We start from the raw sequence: 26158 nt of genomic DNA, 5'->3' as shown, positions 1-26158 counted from the left end.
TGGGTGCTCTCCCTGAGTTTTCATGCTCAAGACTGGTGCTCTACCAACTGAGCCACACTGCACTGCTGGCTTTTGGTAGTGGTTCACTGGAGGTAAGAGTGTCATGAGTTTTCTTTTCTGGGCTGGCTTTGAGCCATGATCCTCAGAGCTCAGCCTCCTGAGTAGCTAGGATTACAGGCCTGAGCTACCAGGGCCTACACATGGATTTAAGGGACACATTCAAATCATAGTAAGGACTTTCCTCCCCAGAGATATTACAATGCTACTGCGCTAGCCTGCTTGCCTTTTTGAGCTTACAGAGGAAAATGTGTATGCTATTAGGAGATGTGTGCTGAAGAAGTATTGAAGGTGAAATGTTGCATGAGCTCCGATTTCACAATCATGGTGGGCTCAGGGACTCATCCCTGTAATCCCAGGTACTTAGAAGGTAGAGATCAGGTTGAAGTTCAGTGCGAAGGAAGGAAGGGAGAGTTAGTGGGAATTAATTGCAACAAATAAGGGGTGGCATAGGTAAGAGGATCTCAGTCTGAGACTAGTCCTGCGCAAAAAATATAAGACCGTACCTGAAAAATAACTAAAGTAAAAAGGGGTTGAGGGGCTGGCCTTGAGCTTCAACCTCAACCTCAACAATAAGGCAGAAGTAGCACCGTGTACTTGTGATGCCAGCTTTGTAGGAGGCTAGGGCCTGGAGGATAGAAGACTGAGGCTTGACTCAGGTAAAAATTTGAGATCCTATCTGAAAAATAACAAAAGCAAAATAAGGCAGATGGTGTCTCAAGCAGTAGAGCACCTGTCTAGCAAGGACAAAACCCCAGTATCACCACCGGAAAAAAAGGGGAGGAATGGCATCCAATAACAACAGTATGTTCCCATGCCTGGAGATCGCAAGAAGGAACAAACAAATATGGCAAAATGCTGCCTGCTGAATCAAAGCAGAGGCTGCCCATATGCTCGTTGTTTATGCTTTGTGTCTTTCTTAATGTTCAAAATTTGGCAACTAAAGGCTGGCACCAGTGGCTGCTTTGTGTTTTTCTTAATGTTTAAAAATTGACAACTAAAAACCAGGTGCCAGTGGCTCACACCAGTAATCCTAGCTACTCAGGAGTCTGAGATCTATGGATGGCAGTTCAAAGCCAGCCCAGGCAGGAAAGTTATTAGACACTGACCTCCAAGTAACCACTGAACAGCAGGAAGTGGAGCTGTGGCTCAAGTGGTAGAATGTTAGCCATGGCACAAAAGCTCACAGATGACACACTGGCCCTGAGTTCAACTCCTAGGACTGGCACATACACACATACACAAAATGAAGGTCAGGTGCTGGTGCCTCACTCCTATAGTCCTAGCAACTCAGGAGCCTGAGATTTGAGGATCTTTGAACCATGTTCAAAGCCAGCCTGGGCAAGAAAGTCCATGAGACTCTTATCTCCCAGTAACTACTAGAAAGCTGTAGCTCAAATGATAGTATTCTAGCCTTGAGCAGAATTGCTCAGGGATTGGCTCCCAGGCCCTGAGTTCAAGCCCCAGGACCTATAAAAACAAATTGACAACTAAAATCTTGAGAAGAAAAAGAACAAAAGAGTCTCAGAATGTTGAGCCTCATTTGTCCTCATCAGAATTACTGATTTAAGCATTCACTAAGACACTAGAGGTCACAACATCTCAGAACCAGGGACAGCCACACCAGACGCTGATCTGGGACACAGTAAGGATTTCTAATATTAACTGATCAAACAAACGTGAAGCTGTGGACCACATTGTTCTCAGCGCTACGAAGATGCAACTGAGGCCCCTGGGGCAGGCGTGGGGGATGGGAGTGTCATCTAATTTAAGCAGATGGAATGTGACTGAAGAGGGGCCTCAGCCTGGAGCTAACTACAGATGACTTCTACCCTGTGCCCAGGGGCCCTGGAAAGGCGTAGGAGGCCAAAGACATAAGCCATGAATAAGAGTCACGCATCCCAGCTTCTTGTAGGGAATTTGGGATTACCCATCAAGTTGAAAATGTGACCACCTTTCAGCTCTCTTCCATTCTAATGAGTCTGTTCTGAAGTATGTGGATGAAGACAGCAAGGGCTGTTATTACCTCATTCACACAGAAATAACTGGGATGTTCACCAGAAGAAACTGGTGATGGGACTCACTAGAAACGAAATAAAGATTTATGTAGAATTGGATGCCCAAGAAGGTGCCATAGCTGTATATGCCATGTCCATGCACATGCCAGGTGCATACAAAGTGCTCGGTAAGTATTGTGCAATGAAGGCCTGACTATAGGCAGGCGAGGATTGTCCCAGAAAACAGGTGGAGGGTCTCGCCAGAGCCATAGATGGAATCCAACTTTTGTTGCCCAGTCTTCTTGCACGGGACTCAATATGGCGGCCACATTGCCATAGGCATTTTGTCCTACAGCTCAAATTCAGGCTTTAGGATACCCTGAGTCAGAAGCCAAACCCAGAACTGCAGGGCTGCAGCCAAGGAAGTTAGGCCCTGGGGGTCCCCAGAGAAGTAGACTAAGCATGACCAAACGTGACATAAAGTGTGAGATTTCCACACCAGCTTTCTCTGATTCACAATATCAAAGAGCCAAGCCATGCTGGCCTGCACACCTTCTTATCCCAAGAGGGGATATTTAAGCAAGAAAACATAGCCAGGGGAGGGGGACCAAGATGGCGACGGGGCAGTGGGGAAATGCCACACGCTCTCCCCGAGCAAAAAGAGAATTTGAGTTCCAATGCTTAATCTCCTCAAGAGACCGACAGCAACAAAAAGACGAACACTCAGAGAAAAACAGGAGGCGGAAAATAACAAAAAAGAAAGAGAGAAAAAGAATTTCAGAAGAGAAGCACGAGGACCCCTCCCCCAGCCTTTCCTGGCCGCGCAGCAGCGCCAAGCCGCAGCCAGCCAGCCCGGCGGGGCGGCCAGAGCCCCAGAGACACAGGGGGCCGCCTGCAGATCACCCGCGCAGAAGCCGCCTGAGGTACCGGTTTGCAGACCCGCTGATCGAGACGAATGGAGAAACCTCCAAGCCGGGAGTCTGCACAAAGATCCCACCCCCACCCCTCACTCTCCATCCGAGCAGAGGGGCTCCATCCCGCCAAAGCCACTCTGCCCCACGGCGGGAACCCCAGAGCTACACGGGACGCCCACAGAACACCAGAGCAGAAGACCTGCAAGGAACTGGTGCTGATCCGGAGAGCGCAAACAGAGACAAACCCCAGTGCTCAGAACCTGCATGGAGGCCCCGCCCCCACCCCTCAGGCAGAGGCCGGAGGCCCATCCTGAGGCGTGGACCTGAAGGCATCGACCCACTGAGGCAGAGAGAGAAGAGAATCACACAGAGCCACCACCGCCTAGCCCAGCCCAGCCCACAACCACCCCAACTGAACTCGGATTGCAACAGCAACCAATGACCTAAATCACACAGAAACAACTAGCTCCAGGGTGAGTACCCCCCAGGGGACAGTGATCCCTCAAGGGAGACTAGACCTAGTGGGAACCCCCAGACCCTGACCCAGACCCCTACCCCAACACCTGGACCACAGGACCCACTAAAACTGGGAACTGTTCGAGAGCTCCACCAGCCCGTGGAGCACACTCACCTGGCCAGGCTAGAGCAAGAGCGCCCCTGGAAGGGAGCTTAAACGCCCAAGCCAGGAATAGCATCCCTGGGTCAAGACACCTAACAGTGGAAGAAATTTGAACTGTGTACCCCAGGCTACGTAACCTAGGCGGGATACACAGCAGCACAGGCCCAACCAGCGTGCCCCAGGCCAGGGGCCGGGACCAGGCCTGGGGATCCAGTGCCTGAGAAACACAACCAATTCCTCCCAACTGAAGTCAGAAGCTGAGCATAAGCCTCAGCAGAGGGGAGAAAAACAGGGAACTGCACCCCCTGGGAAATACACCTATGACAGCAAAAGACCCCGGGGGCTCAGGACAAGAGAAGCCCAAACCCCACCGAACCCCACCCATATATTCTAGGCTGGGAATTGGACAACACAGGCCGCCAGCACCTGTTAATAGGCAGGAGCTCAGGCTGGTAAGGTGGCTCAGTAGTAGAGTTCTTGTCTTGGGTGCATGAGACCCTGGATCTGATTCCTCAGCACCACATAAGCAGAAAGGGCCAGAAGCGGTGCTGTGGCTCAAATGGTAGGAGGCCAGCCTTGAGCTGAAGAGCTGAGGGACAGTGCCCAAGCCCAGAGTTCAAGCCCACAACCAGCCCAAAAAACAAAATAAAAGAAAACAAAACAAAAAAACCATCAGGAGCCCATAGCAGACTCCAGCATCTGGGAGAGTGCATCATCTAGCACATCCAATCTTGCCAAGAGCACCTGTAGGAGCAAACAGGAGCAGTCTAGGCTGCTTCAACCCTTCCAAAGGCAGAAACTGCCAGTGATCTACAGCAGAGAGCCGAGAAGCCTATGTGGGTCAGACTAGCAGCTGGAGGTCAGCCCCCAACAGAACCGAGATGAGGAACATACTCTCTCTACCAGCACAGAAACAGCAACCAAGCAAAGAGAGACACCTATTGACCAAAACAAAATTTCAGAGTAGTTTCCAATAATCCCTGAACACCCATGTGAAAATCACAGAGACAAATTACGTTTTATCAACACCCAGGATAGCAAGCTATCCCCAAAAGCTAGCAGCCCCAGTGGGAGCAAAGCAGGAATGGAAGACAAAAGCTACATCCAAGGGATGCTGGAGGCAATGACTCAAGAAATAAAGCGAGAAATGAGCAGAAATTGAAAGAGCACAGGGACAAACTATCAAAAGAGAGGCAGGATCTCAAACACGAGGTACATGCAAAAATAGAGGCAGTACATACCTCACTAAGAAGTGAGATAAATACCAAAATAGAGGCAGTACATACCTCATTAAGAGGTGAGATCAGTACTTTGAGAACCAACATCGAATCCATAAATGAGTCCATTTCCTCCATGCAAACCACAATGGAAGCCACAGTTAACAGAGTGAACAAAATGGAATGTAGAGTGTCAGATACAGAAGACAGAATACACCAACTGGACCAAAAAATGACAGATATGGAAAAATCACTTAAATTATGCTAAAGGGAAATTCAAGAGCAAGCAGATAGTGCCAGGAAATTTAACCTTCATATAATTGGAGTGGATGAAGGTGAGGAATATCAAAGCAAGGGAATGCAACACCTCTTCAACAAGATAATCGGTAAAAATTGTCCCCATCTCAAAAAAAGAACATCTTACCTACATAACAGAAGCATATAGAACACCTAACAAGCAAGATCCCAGGAGAAACACTTCTAGACACATTATAGTAAAAATGATAGATCTGAATAATAAGGAAACAATCTTGCATGCAGCAAAAATGAAGAAGGAGCTATACTACAATGGGAAAAAAATTAGAATCACTGCAGATCTCTCCACACAAACACTGAATGCAAGGAAGGCCTGGGAAAGTACCATACGAGCCCTGAGAGCCAATAACTGCCAACCCAGACTGATATACTTGGCAAAGCTAGCATTCACATTCGATGGAGAGCTGAAAATTTTTTAATAGCAAAGAAAAACTAAATGAATACCAAAATGTTAAGCTAGTATTACAAAGAATACTAAGAGGGGGAACACAACCTGAAGAAAGCAACCAGGAACAGGGACCTGCACCCAGACAGGCATTAATAGAAGTCTAACTGAGCAAGCACAGGAGGAAAGGAGAGAAGAAAAACTGAGGAAAACAGGGAATGACAGGGACCACAATGCATCTCTCTAGACTATCTCTTAATATTAACAGGCCAATCAAAAGAAAAAGAACTGCAGATTGGATCAGAAAACACGACCCATCCATCTGTTGCCTTCAGGAGACCCATCTCTCAGCCAAACATACAAACAAACTCAGAGTAAAGGATTGGAAAAGGATCTACCAATCAAATGCCCCCAGTAAGAAAGCAGGTGTAGCTATCCTGATATCTGACAAAATAAACCTTTCACTAAAATCAATACAAAAAGACAAGGATGGACACTACATATTAATACAGGGAACAATCCAAGAGGAGGATATTACCATTATCAACTTATATTCCCCAAACATTGGAGCACCCAAATATGTTAAGCAAATACTCTCAAACTTACAGAATAAAATAGATCCCAATACGATAATACTAAGAGACTTTAACACCCCACTCTCACCAAAGGACAGGTCTACCAACCAGAGGATTGGCAAAGAAGCTACCGAATTAAGTGAGGCCATACTTTAAGCAGAATTAACTGACATCTACCGAGTATTTTACCCTAAAACATCACAGTACACATTCTTCTCAGCAGCTCATGGAACTTTCTCCAAAATAGACCATATCATAGTTCATGCAAGGAACTTAAGCAAATACAAGGGGATCAACATAAACCCCTGTATCCTATCTGACCACAGTGGAATCAAGCTAGTTCTCAATAACAAAGCATACCGCAGAAATTACTCAATACATGGAAATTGAACGGCACACTTCTTAGCAATGTCTGGGTAACGGAAGAGATGAAAGAAGAAATAGAAAATTTCCTACAACTCAATGAAAATGAAAACACCTCGCAAAGAAACTTGTGGGACACAGCAAACGCAGTGCTGAGGGGCAAATTTATTGCCCTCAGTGCCCATATCAAGAAAATAGAGACATACCAAGTAAATAATCTCATGTTGCAATTAAACCAGCTAGAAAAACATGAAAAAATGGAACCTAAAGTTACTAGACGGAGCCAGATAACCATACTAAAAGCAGAGATTAATGAATTAGAGAATCAGAGAACCATAGCCAAAATTAACCAAACAAAAAGCTGGTTCTTTGAAAAAATAAATAAAATTGATGGACCATTGGCAAGATTAATTAAAAAAAAGAAGAGAGGAAACCCATATTAACAGGATTAGGGATGCCACGGGAAAAATCACAACAAGTACGCAAGATATCCAAACAATTCTAACGGACTACTTTCAAAAGTTATACTCTCTAAAGGAAGAAAACCTGGCAGAAATTGATGCATTTTTAGAGAAATACAAGTTGCCCAAACTGAGCAAAGAAGAAGTAAATCAATTAAATAAGCCAATATCCTACAACGAGATACAGGAAGCTATCAGAAGTCTTCCAACAAAAAAAAAGGCCAGGACAAGATGGATTCACAGCAGAATTCTGTAAGACCTTTAAAGAAGATCTAATACCCATACTCCTCAAGCTCTTCAGAGAAACAGAGAAGGAGGGAGCTATCCCAAACTCATTCTACGAAGCCAATATCACACTCATCCCCAAACCAGGCAAAAACCCAACCAAAAAGGAGAATTACAGGCCAATTTCCTTGATGAACACAGATGCAAAGATCCTTAACAAGATTCTAGCTAACAGAATCCAGAAACACATAAGAAAAATCATACACTATGACCAGGTAGGCTTCATCTCAGAGATGCAGGGGTGGTTTTACATACGAGAGTCAATAAATGTAATCCAACATATCAACAGAGCCAAGGTCAAGAATCACATGAGCCAGGAGGCTGAGATCTGAGGATCACAGTTCAAAGCCAGCCCGGGCAGGAGAGACCTTGAGACTCCTATCTCCAATAAACCACCAGAAAACCGGAAGTGGCGCTGTAGCTCAAGTGGTAGAGTGTTCTTGAGCTGAAGAGCTGAGGGACAGCGCCCAGGCCCAGAGTTCAAGCCTCACAACCGAAAAAAAAAAAAAAAGAATCACATGATTATCTCCACAGATGCAGAAAAGGCCTTTGATAAAATTCAACATTCATTCATGCTAAAAGCTCTGGAAAAAATAGGAATAGAAGGAACATTTTAAGCCATTTATGACAGACCAATAGCCAATATTATACTTAATGGGGAAAAGCTACAACCAATTCTCTTAAAATCAGGAGCAAGGCAAGGATGCCCACTGTCTCCACTCCTCTTCAATATAGTCCTGGAACCCTTAGCCAGGGCAATAAGGCAAGAAAAAGACATTAATGGGATCCGCATAGGGAAAGAAGACGTTAAACTATCCCTTTTTTGCAGACGACATGATACTATACGTTCATGATCCCAAAAACTCCATCCCCAAACTCTTAGAAATCATAAATCACTTCGGCAAAGTAGCAGGATACAAAATCAACCAACAAAAATCAGTTGCCTTCCTGTACACTGACAATATACAAGCAGAAAGGGAAATAAAGGGAGCAACCCCATTCACAATAACCTCCCCAAAAATAAAATATTTAGGAATTAACCTAACCAAAGATGTAAAAGAACTATTTAATGAAAACTATAAAAAGTTAAAGAAAGAGGGTAGGAAGGTGGCTCAGTGGTAGAGCGTTTGCCTTGCATGCTCGAGGCCCTGGGTTCAATTCCTCAGCACCACATAAGCAAAAAGAAAAAAAGCCAGAAGTGGCGCTGTGGCTTAAGTGGTAGAGCACTAGCCTTGAGCTGTAGAGCTGAGGCACAGCGCCCAGGCCCAGAGTTCAGGTCCCATGACCGGACCCAAAAAAAAAAAAAAAGTTAAAGAAAGAAATTACAGAAGACAGTAGGAAATGGAAAGACCTCCCATGCTCTTGGATAGGCAGACTTAATATAGTGAAAATGGCAATGCTGCCAAAATTAATATACAAATTCAATGCAATTCCTATTAAAATCCCAATGACGTACATTTCTGAAATACAGAAAACAGTCCAAAATTCATATGGAACAACAAAAGACCTAGAAGAGCCAAAACAATTCTAGGAAATAAAGACAACATGGGAGGGCTATCCATGTCGAACTTCAAACTCTACTATAGAGCTGTAATAACAAAGACAGCATGGTACTGGCACAAAAACAGACCCGAAGACCAATGAAATAGAAGATCCAGAAATAAATCCTCATGCCTACAGTCAGCTGATATTTGACAAAGGAGCCAAAGACATACAGTGGAAGAAACACAGCCTCTTCAACCACTGGTGCTGGGAAAACTGGGCAGCCACATGCAGAAAACTAAAAGTGCACCCCAGCCTATCACCATGCACCAACATCAACTCAAAATGGATTAAAGACCTTAACATTAAACCTGAATCTCTGAAACTACTGCAGGACAGAGTAGGAGAGACACTTGAACTAATAGGCACAGGAAGGAACTTCCTGAACAGAGTCCTAGGGTCACAACAAGTTGGAGAGAGACTTGACAAATGGGACTACCTTAAAATAAAAAGCTTCTGCATAGCTAAAGCTATCACAACCAAGCTAGAAAGACAACCAACTAATTGGGAAAAAATATTTAACAGCAACATATCAGACAAGGGGTTAATATTCAGTATATACAGGGAACTCAAGAAACTAATCCCTTCCAAACCTAACAAACCAATTACTAAATGGGCAAGGGAACTAAAGAGAGACTTCTCAGATGAAGAAATAAAAATGGCAAAGAAACACGTGAGGAAATGTTCACCATCTCTGGTTGTGAAGGAAATGCAAATAAAGACAACCCTGAGATACCACCTTACCCCAATCAGAATGGCCCACATCCACAAGTCAGCCAACGACAAATGCTTGAGGGGATATGGAGAAAGAGAAACCCTATTACACTGCTGGTGGGAATGTACACTTATACAACCACTTTGGAAAGCAGTCTGGAGGATCCTCAGAAAGCTAAATATTGACCTCCCTTATGACCCAGTCATACCACTTCTAGGCATCTACCCTGAACAACAGGAACCAATATACAATATGCAAGAACACATGCACCTCCATGTTTATTGCAGCACTGTTCACAATAGCTAGGATATGGAAACAACCCAGATGTCCCACCACAGATGAATGGATCCAAAAATTGTGGTATCTATACACAATGGAATATTATGTAGCCATTAGAAATGACAAAATAATGACATTTGCAGGGAAATGGATGGAGCTAGTAGAAATCATGTTGAGCGAGGTAAGCCAAGAGCAAAGAGACAAACGGTACATGGTCTCCCTGATAAGTGGATGTTAAATCCAAAATGTTAGGTGATATGACAAAATTAACAGGACTTAAGAAACAAAGAACTTCCACTCACTCATCTGGATGAACCACTACTAAATAACCCCACACTGCTGATCACATGTATGGTGTATATGTGTATACCATTATATGTTATAGACCCTGATAGACAATTTGCTCCAGGAAAGTTAGAATTAGTTTGTGACTATAAATGAGCATCACTATCCCACAATACTGTGAAATTTGGGAAATTATGTAATCACTTGATCACAATAAAAAACCACAAAAAATTTACAATAAAAAGTTCTGCTTTTAGACCTGAAAAAATAAAATAAAATAAAATCCAGTACTTCAAAGTGAAAAAAGAAAGAAAGAAAGAGAACATAGCCAAGGTGTTCTTAAGTCAACTCCAGGCCACTCTGCAAATAGACAAGTAGCCATCAACAGGGCTGGAACTTACTAAGAAGAAATAAAGGAAGGAAGGAGACTTTTCCATACATTCTCTCTCTCTCTCTCTCTCTCAATATATATATATGTGTGTGTGTGTTTAAATTTTACAATAAACTTTATCATCACTAAATATAACTTACACTATGCTATCATTCTTTTGGAGAAATATCATAGATAAGGTCAAAGTCTTCTAGAATCTCATCCCTACCTGCCCAGCAAGTAATCTACTGCAAAGCCACTGCTGTCATTATGATGAGTGCATTCCACATTCCAGCAGAAGAGGACCTATTTTTACACACACACACACACATACACCCAATATAACAAAGTTGCATCATGCTTATCTGAAATGCATGTTTAACGGAATGGCCTGTTACCTACTAACTCTACCCTAGAGTTCTTGTTTAAATACTGGAGGGTCAGGCTTCTCTTCTCGTGACAGATACACATGTTCACACTTCTTGCTCCTCATTCCTTAGTAAGGCTGGTAGGAGTCTAGTCTCCAGAGTGGCTGTCCGTGGGGACTTCTGCCCCCAGCGCCCCCTTGCCCCCTCCACTGTCCAGACAAACCGTGGCCCCTCCCAGTCTGCCCCAGTGCAGCCTCTTCCCCAGGCATGGCTCTGTCTGAGGACCCAAAATTCAGGCAGGCTTGGCCCATCGCTCCCTGCCCAAACTATTAGCCTTCAGAAGCAAATCAGGGGCAGAGTGCCAGAGGGGAAACGGGTGGGGCGGGGGAGTAGAGGGAGGACCACGAGGCCGGGTCGAGGCCGGGTCGGACCAGCTTGGCCCAGCAGTTCTGCTTTCTTCTGGCGTCCCCGCCCATCCTGTAAATCTCTCAAGCCCCGCCCTCGCGACCACCCAGCTACCCCCGCCCCCCCAGAGGGCGGGGCTGATACCCAGAACCGCCCAGCCACGGGAACTCCAGCCACTCGCAGCGGGGGCCCTCGGAGGGGGCGTGGCTTTGCAAAAGCAGCCACGCAGCTGAGCCAATCCGGACGTGGGAGGGCAAAGCTGATCCCTACCTGGGCCCAGGTGCACCCGCTTGGCAACTCGCCGCGCACGGGATGGAGCTGGTCCCGGAGGCCTCGCCGGGAGTCCAAGCCGGGGCCAATTTCCCGCAGGAACCCAAGGGAAGCCAAGTCCAGGGACTGGAGGAGCCTCGGGTCCCCGCGGGGGAGCCGCAGGCTGACGGCCCGGGAAGCCACCAGGAGCCGGCCGGGGCGGGCCAGGACCTCGCCGAGGACAAGTTGCCGCCGCCGCCTCGCCCCGGGCCCCTGCGGGCGCAGCCGCTCAGCCTGGGCTACGGCGCCTTCCGCCATCTCGGGTCCACCAGCCGCGAGCCGCCGTCGCCGGGCCCCATGTCGGCCGAGCAGCCCCGGGATGGCGAGGGGCCCGGGGCCGAGCTGCTGCCCTTGGCCGCCCTGGGCTGCGAGCAGGCAGCGGGCACCTGGGCGCCGGTGGAGCTGCAGGTGGACGTGCGCGTGAAGCCGGTGGGCGCGCCGGGAGGCAGCCCCTCGCCCGCGCCCTCCACGCGCTTCCTCACCGTGCCGGTGCCGGAGTCCCCCGCCTTCTCCCGCCACGCCTCCCCGGCGCACCCCCTCCTGCAGCGGGCCGCGTCCCCGAGCGCCGCGCGGGGCCGGGCCTCGCCGCTGGCCGCCGCCGCCCCGACGGAGCGCGATCGCACCGGCGCCGAGAGCCCGGCCACCCCCGCCGAGGAGAGGCCTCCCGGGGCTCTCGCACGTGCGGATGCCGGGAGCCGGGGCTGGAAAAGGAGGACGCCTGGTTGCGGGGTGCCGGGATGGATGGCCAGGAGCTGCCGCGGGCCATCAAGCTCATAGGTGAGTGCTCACCAGCTCCCACCCCCCGCGCCGGGCAGCGGGAGACCACGCGACGCCACCCGACCTTTCTACCTGGTTAATATCAGGCCCCAACCCGCGTGCAATTCAACTTTGGCTCAAAGAATAAAAAGCCACCCACCCTCACCCCGCCTGGGAACTTGGAGGTGCGCAGCTTCTAGGAGGAGGGAAAGGAACTTCGCTTGAGGGAAAGTGATTCAGGATCACGGGCTGGAACACAGCCCCAGGCCTGGCCCCAGCCCGCCGCCCCGCCCTCTACTACATCCAGACTCCTTTTGTTTCTCTCCACCTTATGGAAGAGCATTTGGCGCGAGTTACCTTGTGCCAGAGGGGTGCGGCTGTGGAGGTGTGGAGAGTTGAGACTAAGAGCCCCCAAAGGTGAAAACAATCCCGGAGAAGGAATCAGCCTAGAGTGGTGGGTGGAGGTGGCAGTTTGCTGGGAGCATTTTAAATAGAGGCTTTTTCTGGTGTGGGAAAAACAGAGGCTAGGGGATGCTGGAGCTCTGCCTCAAGGCTACCTCGAACTCTGATGAGAGGTAAGACCGGCAGGACTTAACATTTGCCAGTAGGTGTGAGCTCACCTTCTACATGGTGGAATATGGGTTTTCTATTGCTGTTGTCACAAATGTCCCCATCTTTAGCTGGCTTTAAATGACAGATGTAGCGTCTGTCCGTTTTGAAGGTCAGAATTCTGAAGTAGGCTTCCTAAACTCCAGCCAGAGGATGTGTTTATTGCTTGAGGCTCTGAGAGAATCTCTCCCTCGCCTTTTCTAGCTTATCCTAGACACTGTCTGCATTCCTTAGTATTTCTTAGCCTATGTTTCTCTCAGTATTCAAATCTGATACCTGGAACCAAAAAGAGTAGGTTGATAAGGAAGGGCGGAGCTTGTGGTGAACCGAGTGGAATTTTGAGATGGAAAGTGAACTCTGTGGTATGCTGGCTCATGCCTATACTCAGCTACATAGGAAGCTAAGATCTGAGGATCACAGTTCAAAGGCAGCTGACAAGTCCTAGAGACTTGTTAAAATCTCCAATTTTAACCAGCAAACAGCCTGCAGTAGAGATGCAACCCAAGCAGTAGAGTGCCAGCTCCGAGTGGAAAAAGTCAAATGAGTGCACCAGGCCCTGAAATCAAGCCTCAAGATAGGCTATTTAAATAAAGAGAAAGGGAACTTACACTGGGTGAGGTGGCTTACACCTTTAATCTAAGCTACATGGGAGGCCAGGTTTGGAGAATCACAGTTTGAGGCAAAAAAGTTTGTGAGATTCTCATAACTAATCATGCTAGCCCACACCTGACATCCCAGCTGTGAAAAAAACACATTGGCTGGTCTCAGTGGCACATGCCTGCAGTTCCCAGTGACACAGGAAAACACAAATAGGAAAATCATGGTCTGAGCATAAAGTGAGCATAAAGTGAGCATAAAGGGCCTGGATAGAAGGCCTGGCTCAGTGGTAGAGGGCCTGCATAGCAAGCTCAAGCCCTGAATTCAATTCTCCCAAAAAGAGAAAAAAAAAAAGCTGTCCAGATACTTGGGAGGCAGAGGCCAGGAAGATTGTAAATTTGAGGCCAGTCCAGGCAAAGTCTACACTGAATCTCAAGAACAAAAACAAAAGCTATGGCTCCATGGTAGAGTACTTGCTTAACAAGTGCCAGGATTTAGGTTCTACAAAGGAAAAGAAAAAAACCCACAAAACTTGGCTCTGGTAACTTTATGAAGGAAGGGGGGCTGGGGGACCACAGTCATGAGACTGACCAAACAGCTTTGGTTCAGGAGGAGATGAGTGCTTGATGGATGGCAGAGTTGGTGGACTGGACCGACCATACAGACAAGGGGAGGAGGAGGATGTCAGCGGTGTCACAGTCCAGCCATTGTATATCCTTCCGCAATAGCGAACATGGGAGGAGGTGGTAGAGAAAAAAGTTCCTTTGGGTGCTCCAGGAAGGAGATGACAAGAAGGGCAACTTTAGGGCCTGAAGAGGCAGCCTGGGGCTGGGGCTGGGGCTGGGGCTGGTAAATCATAGATGAAAGGGAATGAGGAGAGGCTTGTGGTTCATTAGAAGATTCGTTGCTTTCTGGCCAGGTTTGGCATTCTGGGAAATGTGTGGTGAACGTGGGCTTGGCCTGGAGAGGAGCTCTACTGAGTGGGTAACCCTGTTACTTCCAGCCGGTGTTCTTGACAAGACGGGTAAACTAAGGCACAAACCCGCTTTGCAATCCCACCCCTAGAATGAACGAACACGCCACTGCGGAGAAGGTGGGGACCGCCACTGCTTCAGCTCTTCCCTCACAGATTTGGCAAGGGCCAGAGGAGCTGTCCAGCTGGGGAGAGACGCCTTCCCCCGGAGCACTTGGGTGCCGGTCACGCAACGACTGTGGGCAGTTAGAAGGAGGGATCCGTTTGCAATGCCTAATGCTGGGGAAAGAGTGTTTGTCCCGCAGGTCTTGGCTGGGAGTCACTTTCTCTGATCCCTAAGGTCTGTTTAGTTGTTCCTGCCCTGTACTCATTGGCCCTTGAACGTAGCTGAATTCTGTGTGTGCGCATGTGCGCATTGTCAGGCCTGAGGCTTGAAGTCAGGATGGGCTCTTGTCCTTTTTCAATCAAAGCTGACACTGCTGCTTGAGCCACAGCTCCACTTCTTCTTGTCCCCCTTAGACACAGACTTGCTGTGAAACTCCAACACCTGACACGCGAAGGTCATCCTTGACTATAGCACATTCAGAAATTCTGATTCCTCGGCCTTTTCTGGGGAAGGAGAACGGGGGTCGGCCCTGTGGTCGTCCTGTGCTGTAACAGATGTGGAAGAGGCCATGAAGACATAGACGGTCTTGGCCCCTGCCTTCCTCAGAGCTCAGAGGCTCTGTGTTCAAGCCTCATGCCCAACCAAAAAGTAAAAGAAAACAGCTAAGAAGGTCCAGGATTGGAGAAGGGAGAAGATAAGCTAATGGGGAGTCTTGTCTTGAGCTGTGTTATGCCACGTAGACCAGGCTAGCCCAACTGGTGATCCTTCTGCCTCAGTCTGCCAAGTGCTAGAATTAAATGAGCAACCATACCCAGCTAGTGACAGTGGATGTAGCTTTGTCTGTGTGCTCTGTGGGTTTCCAGTGCCCAGGAGAGTATATTTCTGTTACCTGTGTAATTAACAATTGCTTTATAGCCTGAGTGAGTGGGGACTTTCTCTTTGGCTCTGCAGGGGGCCATATCCAGGCTCTGGCTTAGAATTAGGTGGGTCTTTTAAGGGATAGGGGAAGGGGGGACCGTTCCCTTCTCAGTTTCTTTACTATTTTGTTTTCTGAAAGGTCACAGCTAAATGCAGGATTCAGCCACAATACTTACCAAGGCAATTGGTCAGTTTACATTTTCCTTGTCTTCACCTTTATGCTTTATTTGTTTATTTATTTATATTTTGGTCCTGGGGCTTGAACTCTGGGTTTGGGTGCTGTCCCTCAGCTCTTCAGCTCAAGGCAAGTGCTCTACTACTTGAGCCACAGCGCCACTTCGGTTTTCTGGTAGTTTATTGGAGATAAGAGTCTCACAGGCTTTCTTGCCTAGGCTGGCTTTGAACTGAGATCCTCAGATCTCAGCTTCCTGAATAGCTAGGATTACAGGTGAGACCCACCAGCACCTAGCTTCTTTTATTATTTTAGACATAATTTTATTGCTATTATTAAGGTGTTGTACAGAAGGGTTACCATTTCACAACTCCAGTAATGTGAACATTTCTCTTTTGGACAATGTCTTCTTTTACTATTTTATGGCTCAATTTATCTGCATCTTTTTTTTTTTTTTCCTGGTCCTGGGGCTTGAACTGAGGGCCTGGGCTCTGTTCCCTGAGTTTCTTTTACTTGATCAAGGCTAGTGCTCTACCCCTTGATCCACTGTACCACTTCTGGCTTTTTTTTACTGGGGATAGGAGTTTCATGAAAACCAGGGCACTAGTGCTCATGCCTGTAATCCTAGCTACTAAGGAGGCTGAGATCTGAGGATCAGGGTTAGAAGCCAGCCCCGGCAGGAAAGTCTATGTGCAACTCTTATCTCCAATTAACCCCTCAAGACCCAGAAGTGGAGGAGCTGTGGTAGAGCACTACCCTTGAGCAAAAGAGCTCAGGGACAGCACCCAGGCCATGAGTTCAAGCCTCATAACCACACACACACACACACAAAGTCTCAGACTTTCTTGTCCAGGCTGGCTTTGAACTGCAATCCTCAGATCTCAGTCTCCTGAGTAGCTAGGATCACAGTCATAAGTCACTGGCACCCAGCTATCTGCATTTTTTATTTGCAGCATTTTTAGAATCCCTCTGTGGGTTTTGTTTGTTTTTGTCTGTCTCTGGGCCTGAGTGCTATCCCTGGGCTATTCAGCTCAAGGTGAGCACTCTACCACTTGAGCCACAGTGCCACTTCTGGTTTTCTGGTGGTCAATTGGAGTCTCACAGACTTTTGCTGCCTGGGCTAGCTTTGAACCTTAATCCTTAGATCTCAGCCTCCTGAGTAGCTAGGATTATGGGCATGAGCCACCCGCACCCGGCAATGCCCTCTGTTTCTGAGGAAAGTTCATACACTATGAAAGTCACCGATTTGAAGCACAGAATTTAGTGGATTGTCAGTTATTCAGTGTAGGACAGCTATCTCCACGTTCAAATTAAAATTATTTTCATCACCAGCAAAAGCCATCACCTTCCAGCCCCCAGGCCCAACAATCATTTTGTCTGTTCTGGACATTCTATATCAATGGATTTGAAGCAGGAAGTAACAGAAATGAAAACTAGTAAATATTAAAAGTAAGTACTAAAGCAGATGGCTCATACCTGTAATCCTAGCTACTAAGGAGGATGAGACCTGAGGATTGCAGTCCAAAGACAGTGATCTGTGAGACTCTGTGAGAGTCTGTGAGACTCTTCCATTAACCACCAAAAAGCCTGACATGGAGTTTTGGCTCAAGTGATAGAGGGCTAGCACTAAACACAAAAGCTCAAGGACAGCGCTCAGGCCCTGAGTTCAAACCCCAGCACCAGCACAAAAATAAACGAACAAATGAATATTAAAAAAGCTAAGCTGGGTGCTGGTGGCTTAGGGACCAGCTCACACCTGTAACCCTAGCTACTCACGAGGCTGAGATCTGAGGACAGTGGCTCAAAACCAGCTTGGGCAAGAAAGTCCATGAGATTCTTTTTTTTTTTTTGTGTCGGTCATGGGGCTTGAACTCTGGGCCTGGGCGCTGTCCCTCAGCTCTGCAGCTCAAGGCGAGCGCTCTACCACTTGAGCTACAGCGCCACTTCTGGTTTTCTAGTGGTTTATTGGAGATAGGAGTCTTACGGTCTCTCCTGCCCGGGCTGGCTTTAAACCGAGATTCTCAGATCTCAGCCTCCTGAGTAGCTAGGATTACAGGCGTGAGCCACCGGCGCCCGGCTAGTCCATGAGATTCTTATCTCCAGTTAACCAGCAAAACCTAACAGTGGAGCTATGGCTCAAATGGTAGAGCACCAACCTTGAGTGAAAAAGCTAAGAGACAGTGTCCAGGCCCTGAATTCAATCCCAAAACAACTAAAAATCTTCACAAATGGATAAAGAGACAGAGAACTAGAAGACTTGTATATCAAAGTCCTAAAAATCCCATGTTTTGGGCAGGCCTACGTCTGTGTTTAGAATAATAAATGGCATTGATCTTAGCCACCTGAGCCACTATCTAATGGTTATGGGCTGCTAAGTGCTGATGCTTCCCCCAGCTCAGAGCATAAGGGACCAACAAACAGGCTGCCATTTTTGAGCTTGTCGGCCACTGCTGCACTTAGCTTTGTCCCCATGTTCTTATTTCTCCCTGCTGGACTAAAAGACATCCTTGCTACAACTTCCACCTTGTGAGCCTCTGCTTTTCATGAAACTTCTTGGAAATCATTTTAAGTATACATTTTCAGTTCCTGTGATTTTGGGCCAGAAACTGGGGAATTGGGGAATCCACCCCCTTATATTTCATCCAGTGACAGATTTTGTCCTTTGGTCTGCCTTCTTATTGGACTTTGCTTTTGCTTTACTTTTGACCTTGAACACTGGATCCTCCTGCTTCAACCTCTGGAGACTACAGGCATATACTACTATCCTCAGCTATCTGGCCTCTCTTACCTTGTTTTCAATTAGCAAATATTCTTAATGCAGAATTACCCTCGCTTTTTCTCGGGCCTTGAGAAAGCAAAATATTACATCCTCTCAACTCTCAGACTGATTGGTGGGCACTACTGCATATCATCCCCACCCCACCCGCCCAAGGCTCAAAATTTAAGAAGGCTCGATTTCCTCAGTGTGGTGTGAGTACAGGGTTGGACACTTTTATAACTGTCTGTGCCTCTAAGGAATGACTTGAATCATTCCTACTGTCTATGCAGTGCTAGCTCTGAACTCGGCTTGATGCTTGCTGGGTGTTCTACTACTTGATTGACACCCCTAGTCCCCTTTTTTTTTTTTTGCCAGTTGTAGGGCTTGAACTCTGGGTGTGGGTGCTGTTCTTGAGCTCTTGAGCCACTTTCCAGTTTTCTGAGTGGTTTCTTGGAGGTAAGAGTCTCACGGACTTTAGTGCCCAGGCTGGCTTTGAACCGTGCCCCTCAGATCTCAGCCTCCTGAGTAGTCAGGATTGCAGGCGTGAGCCGCTGGTGCCCAGCCCCTGCCACCTTTTGCTACCTGAGCCATTCCTGCCACGTTCCTTAGTTACTGTGTTAGCAGTTTACAGGTGTTTCTGGCCAGGCGCTGTAGTTCCTGTAGTCCCAGCTTGTGGGGAGGCTGCGGCAGGAGGATCAAGGCCCACTCGGACAAGGTAATCCCATCTCCGAGAATCCCAATAAAATAGAACGTTTTATTCTTCAAGGCTTTGCTGAGCTGCCTCAACCCTGCGTCTCACGGCCTATAGCAGGGCAATTCTCCCAAGCGGCATGTGCACCTTCCCGACGCTTCCTTCATGCCACTCTAAGACCTGGAAAGATGTGAGATGCTGGAGTGATTTTTTTTTTCTTTTGGTGGTAGGTGGTAGTGAGGATTGAACCCAGGGCCTTCAGGAAGCCAGAAAAAGATTCTCCCCATTGAGCCATGCCCAGTCCTTTTGCTTTTAAGATCCTTCCTCATACTTTTGTCTAAGCTGACCTTGAACCTCTATCCTTCTACCTCTGCCTCCTAAGTAGCTGGGATTACAGGTGTGTGCTACCATAGATTGTGGCAGGTATAAAGTGAAGACTTGAACCTGATCTGGTACCGAAGTTACTCCATAACAAGAATCACTCGTTCTGTGCATCTCTCTTATGTGTTCTTACATCTTCTAGCACCTTGAGCTGCAGAATATCTTCTAGCATGCTTCTCCTGACACGAAGTGCTAACCTCCATTGGGTTTTCTGCTGTGATAGGGTGGCTGTGACGAGTGGGTGTAGATGGGTGTGGGTGGGGTCGTTTCTTCTAACCTGTATCTGTCTGCCCCCTACTTCCAGGGCTGCCCATGTACATAAAGTCTTTACGATGGTCCCTGGTGGTCCTGGCTGTGTTTCTGGCTGTCTGCACCATCACCATCGTGGTCTTGGCCTCCAGAGCAGGTAGGGTGCCCCCTCGTCCTTACAGGCCCTTTGAGAATAACCATGTGACATCCCTCTGCAGAGATGCAGCGTGACCTGTGGAGCGAAGATAAAAACACTGATCTTCTCCTCCCACAGGACACAGCTGTGCCCTGACCAGTCAGAGGATAGCAGCCTTTGCCCAGGGGAAGACTTGCACAGTGCACACACTGTACCACCACCCCCTGCGGAAGTTTGACTGCTCCCTGAATGCAGATTCCGTCCCTTTCCCCCGCAAGTCCCAGCCAGGTCTGCTGCTCACCACAGCTCATTAGTTACCGCATGACTCACCCAGGTTTCTGTCCTCACAGGAGCTGTGTGCCAGCCATGCCCTCAAGGCTGGATGTGGTCTGAGGAGCGCTGTTACTACCTCTCTGCAGAAGCACAGGACTGGAAGGCCAGCCAGGCCTTCTGCATGGCTCACAACGCTACCCTGCCTCTGTTCAGCCACACCCAGGTGAGACCGGGCGGCATTCCAGGTCCCTGAGTCCTAGCCCTGGAAGAAATCTCTAGATCTCATCCTCCACACTAGAGCAGTCACTAAGGCCCAAAGGACAAACATATAGGGCCAAAAAATTGAAGACCCGCTGGGTGCCAGTGGCTTATACCTGTAATCCTAGCTATCAGGAGGCTGAGATCTGAGGATCGAGGTTCAAAGATAGCTCGGGCAGGAAAGTCGGTGAGACTCTTCTCTCCAGTAAACCACCAGAAAACCGGAAGTGATGCTGTGGCTCAAGTAGTAGAGCGCTTGCCTTGAGCTCAAAAGCTGAGGGACAATGCCCAGGCCCAGAGTTCAAGCCCCATGACTGACCAAAAAAAAAAGCAGATCAGGGCTGGGTATGGCTTAAGTGGTAGAGTACCTGCAAGGCCCTGATTCTGAAACCCCAAATTACCACAAAAATAACTAAAACAACTGACACCTGGTAATCCAACAGTCTTATCCACTTAATCAATCATCTGAATGTGGATGTAGGGCTCAGGTGGTAGAGTGACAGCCTTAAGTGAAAAAGCTAAGCAAGCATGTGAGGTCCTGAATGCAAGCTCAAGTACTAATGCATACACACATACACACAACTTTTTTATTTTTTGGGGGGTCTGGTCGTGGGGCTTGAACTCTGGGCCTGGGCGCTGTTCCTCAGCTCTTCAGCTCAAGGCTAGTGCTCTACCACTTGAGTCACAGCACCACTTCCTGCTTTTTTCTTTTTGCTTATGTGGTGCTGAGGAATCGAACCTAGGGCCTCAAGCATGCAAGGCAAGCGCTCTACCACTGAGCCACCTTCCCAGCCCCACACAACTTTTTTTAAGAGGAAATGTTGAAAACATTTTCAACCAGGTGCCAGTGATTCACACTTATTATCCTATCTACTCAGGGGGCTGAGAGGGAAAGGACCAAGATTCAAAGCCAGGCTGGCAGAAAAATTCTCATTACCTTCTCTCAAAAATAACCAGTAAAAGGCAGGTACTGGTGGTTCACACTGTAATCTTTGCTACTTACAAGGCTGAGATCTGGGGATAGCAGTTCAAAGCCAGCTGGGCAGGAAAGTTCATGAGACTTTTTTTTTTTTTTTTTGGCCAGTCCTGGGGCTTGAACTTAGGGGCTGGGCACTGACCCTGAGCTTTTTTGCTCAAGGCTAGCATTCTCTCACTTGAGCCACATGCCACTCCCGGCTTTTTTCTGTTTATGTGGTACTGAGGATTCGAACCGAGGGTTTCATGTGTGCTAGGGAAACACTATACCACTAAGCCACATTCCAAGCCAAGTTCATAAGACTCTTATCTCCAAATAAACACTAAAAAAGCTGGACTGGTAGCTGTGGCCAGGTAGTAGACCAATATCCTTGAGCATGGGAGTTTAGGGATAGTGCCCACCATTTGAATTCAAGCCCAGGACCAGCATGCACACACATACACACACAAAATAATCACCAAAAGACAGGCCTGGAGGCACGACTCAGGTGGTAAGGCACCACCTAGCAAGCTTGAGGTCCTGAGTTCAAGCCCCATGTTTAAGCTTGAGGTCCTGAGTTCAAGCCCCATGTTTTCCTATCATGTTGTTGGAGGTGAGAGAATGGAGAGTTAGTGTTGGGAGGGTGTAGTTTCAGACTGGGAGACTGCTGCTGTGGAGATAGGTGGGGATGGCTGTACTACAATGTGAATGTACTTTTGTGCATTGGACTGACTGCATGCTTAACCATGGCCACAGTGGTGGCTGGAAGTGTGGGAGCCTGTGTTGACTTCACATGCAGCCTTGGGTTCAATTCCTAGCACAACACACAAAGATTGAAATGGTAGACTTCGTGTGTGTGTGTGTGTGTGTGTGTGTGTGTGTGTTGAGAGAGCGAAAGAGAGTGCTGAGGCTTAAACTCAGGCCTGGGCACTGCCCCTGAGCTTCTTCACCCAAGGCTACCATTCTACCTCTTCAACCATACCTCTATTTATAGCTTTTTTGGTGATTAATTGGAGATAAGAGTCTCATGGATTTTCCTGCTCTGGCTGGCTTTGAACGGATTCCCAGACCACAGCTAAGATTACAGACATAAGCCACCATCATCAGCCAATGGATTTTTTTTTTTTTTTTTGGTCAGTTGTGTGGTGCTGTCCCTCAGCTCTCAGCTCAAGGCGAGTGCTCTACCACTTGAGCCACAGCGCCACTTCCAGCTTACTGGTGGTAGGTAAGAGTCACACAGACTTTTCCTGCCCAGGTTGACTTCAAACTGCCATCCACAGATCTGAGTCTCCTGAGTAGCTAGGATTACAGGCATGAGCCACCATTGCCCGGCTGGCCAATGGATTTTTAAGAGACAAACATGGGATTTCAAGTCTACTCTGTTCTGGGTAACATTTCCCGATCTCTCCATGTTGGTGGCAAAGTTGGAGAGTCATCAAGTTCAGACTGTGGAGACCCCAGGATCTCTCAATCCCTCATGAGAGTGGTCTTTGAGCCACTGATTGCTCCAGTTTCTGGAATTTGATTACAACACTGATAATGGCTTGACTGTGTGTACCATAGTCTTGCTAATAGTGAGAAAAGGGAAAGAAAGAATGGTGTGGAGTGGGTGGGGCTGGGGAGGTGAGGCTGTCAACTCCTGTCACCAGGAGGCTCAGATCCTCCTGGGTAACCCTAAGCCTCAGATGTGATATTTGTTGGTGCCCAACTAACTTAAGCAATTTGTTAGGCAAGCAGAACCATAGATGTGCACATTCATTTACTACTGACTTCTAGTCAGTAGTATATAAATGTATGCACTTGGCCTTGTGGGTGACACAGACTTGATGTGGGGTCCCTCCCCTTTTTTTTTTTAACTTGATATGATTTCCTGTTTACATTTTTCCATGTACTTGTCAAATTGAATAACCCTGTAATTTCCCATCATGTTGATATCCCATAATTTTCCTAGTTATTTCCTGATTGCAAGGCATTTCAGTAGTTTCTATTTCTCTCTATAAATAGCATGGTGTTGTCTTTGGCAAGTGCTTCTTCTCACATTGATATTCCTGGGTTGATTGTGCGAGCAAACTGTTCCAGAAAGAGCACTGGTATGGACTGCTGGGATTGGTGCCTCCTCATCACGGAGCCATCCCACTGGGACTTAAAATATTTCAACATTTTGAGTGGAAGCATGGCTCAAGTGGTAGAGGGCCAGCCTTGAGCGGAAAAGGCAAATGAGGTTACACCTCCAGTTACTGGAGCCCTATCTTCTATACACTGGTTGTTTTTTGTCAGTCTTGGGGCTTGAACTCTGGGCCTGAGCGTTGTCCCTTAGCTCTTCAGCTCAAGGCTAGCACTCTACCACTTAAACTACAATGGTTTATTGGAGATAAGAGTTTCACAGACTTTCCTGTCTGGGCTGGCTTTGAACTGAGATCCTCAGATCTCAGCCTCCTGAGTAGCTAGGATTACAGGTGTGAGCCACTGGCGCCCGGCTACACTGGTTGTTTTTTGAGATAAGGTCTCAAAAGGACACACAACACACCTGGACCAGGATCCTCCTATTACTATTACTTTTTGTGGTTGTTCTAGTCCTGGGGCTTGAACTCAGCATGTGGGAGCTGTCCCTGAGCTTTTTTTGCTCAAGACTAGAGCTCTACCATTTGAGCCACAGCTCCTCTTCCAGCTTTCTGGTGATTAATTGGAGATAAATTTCACAAACTTTTCTGCCCTGGTAGGCTTTGAACCACAGTCCTCTGATCTAAGCATTCTGAGTAGCTAGGATTACAGGCGTGAGCCACACTGGTGGCTGGGTGCTATTCCTTAGCCTTTTCATTCAAGGCTAGCAAGCACTCTACCACTTGAGCCATGGCTCCACCATTGGCTTTTTGCTGGTTAATTAGAGGTAAGAGTCTTGCAGACCTTCTTGGCTGTCTGGCTTTGAACTGTGATCCTCAGATCTCAAACCTCCTGAATAGCTAGGATTACAGGTGTGTGCCACTAGTGCCCAGCTACACTCCAATTTTAATCTGCCCCGAGGACTTCTGCAGCTTAGCCTCCAGCAAGTCTCCAGCTTTCTGTCGCTGTCTCCTAGACATACTCCCTGCTTGGCCCAGACCTTCCCTTCTTTGAGCTCCTTTATCCCCACTCTATACCCCCTGCACTTTGCTTTGTGATGAGTAGCAACATTCCACTGAGGCTGAGAAGGGATCTCCCTCATTTCTGGTCCCCAATCCTGGGCACCCTGCTGGCAAAGCCAGCCTCCACTTCAGAACTGAGGGTGTTAGGTAAGTGAGGCTTTGAGTTGACTTTCTCCTAGATTAGCCAGCTGGCCTTGTGGCAAACTGATAGCTGGGTGAATCACATGAGTGTCCACGGAACAGTGACTGCCTGCTTTTCTCTTTCAGGATTTGCTAAGCCGATACCCAGTCACCAAACGCTCCTGGGTGGGGGCCCAGAGAGGCCCACAGGGCTGGCACTGGATCGATGGCGTCCCCTTGCTGCCCCAGCCGTGAGTGATTGTGGCTCCCTCCCCTCTCGGCTGCTCTATATCCTCCTTTATCCTCCTCTCCCCCCAGCCCATGGTGCCACTTGAGAAACCAATCCACAGAAATGTCCAGAGGCCTGGCTTTGTCTTAGATCCTGTCAACCTGATTTCTACTTGGGGGTCCCTCAACGAACAGGACTGTTCCCGCCATTCTATAGATACAAGGCTTACAGCTCAGTGAGCGACTGGCATGCCCAGTGCTGCACAGCTGGTGTCAGGACACACCCTCATGGCCCCTCATGGTTCTCTGGGCACTGGGGCTGGCTGAACCTATACAGGAAAGAAGGCCCAGCTTCCTGAGAACCCCTCACCCCTCTGCAGGCTCCCAAAGGAAGACCTGGAGAACCCGGATCTCAGCTGCGGGGGCCTGGAGGAAGGCAGGCTCGTGGCTCTCAACTGCAGCTCCCTCAGACCCTGGGTCTGTGTCCAGGGGAAGCAGTGATCTGGTTTCTGCCTGTGCTCAGCCTGTTGGAAGCTGAAGTAAGAGCTTGGAAACTTCTTCCCCAGACCTGGAATCCCGGCTGTGCCTGGCCCAGCCTGGGCAGCTGGATTTGGGGGCTTGACAGCCGTAGGCCAGGGGCAGATTGTTCTGTATCCTCAAATCTCAGTGCCACATGTTAGTTTCCAGCTTCTGACACCAGTCTATTCTATGACTTGAGGATCTTATTTAGCACTGCTAAGTCTCATTCCCACCCCACCCCCTTCATTAAAATGGTCATTTGTCTTCTCTCCTTAACCTGCTGTGTCCCCCGTCACACACCCTTCAGTTTCAGGGGAAAGGGCAAGTCAGCAAATCACAGATGGCTCCAAGTGAGTTCTCTCTTACATCTAGTTATATGGGAGGTCTGATGGGGGGCGGGGGACATGTTGCTCTAAGTCGTAGTTCTGGACTGTGGATGGGGAGCTGATGAGCAGCATAGATGGGAGACTGCCTAGGAAAGAAGTGAAAAGCCCCTGAGCAAGGAGGGAGGGGCCCCTCTCTTGCCTTGCAAGCTGGGGAATATGTCTTTGGGCTGGGCATCTTCTGAATGTCAAAGGCCGGGTCTGATCCCTGCCAACTCTGTGACTTCACGTCCCTTCTCTGACTCGGCTCCTCTACCCTATCCCTTCTATCCCCCTGCTCTACTTCACTTCATGGGAAGATCACGGTTCACACGTGGCTTCCTCATGTATAAGCTCCATGAGGACAAGGTTGAGTCATGCCTGAGCTCATCTTTTGTGCTTTGAGTGTAGCTGGGTGCTGGGTTCATGCCTGTAATCCTGGTTACTCAAGAGGCTGAGATCTGAGGACTGTGATTCAAAGCCAACCTGGGCAGAAAAGTTTCTGTGAGACTCT

General features: G+C 48.0%; 1 protein-coding gene across 1 annotated transcript; it reads left to right on the top strand.

Annotated features, from left to right (window-relative positions):
• The first annotated feature begins 11450 nt into the window (after window positions 1-11450).
• Klrg2 (killer cell lectin-like receptor subfamily G, member 2) lies at window positions 11451-25501 on the top strand. Its single transcript, XM_013021656.1, is given in 6 exon segments — window positions 11451-12137; window positions 12140-12238; window positions 19727-19828; window positions 20158-20303; window positions 24683-24786; window positions 25144-25501. Coding segments are annotated over 6 exon segments (1245 nt in total). The 5' UTR covers window positions 11451-11464; the 3' UTR covers window positions 25265-25501.
• The last annotated feature ends 657 nt before the right edge of the window (window positions 25502-26158 follow it).

The sequence above is a fragment of the Dipodomys ordii genome, unplaced genomic scaffold (assembly GCF_000151885.1).
Source record: "Dipodomys ordii isolate 6190 unplaced genomic scaffold, Dord_2.0 Scaffold56, whole genome shotgun sequence".
NCBI classification, from domain to species: domain Eukaryota; kingdom Metazoa; phylum Chordata; class Mammalia; order Rodentia; family Heteromyidae; genus Dipodomys; species Dipodomys ordii.
The sequence above is the reverse complement of the archived record's forward strand: the minus strand, read 5'-3'. Positions and strand labels throughout refer to the sequence as shown.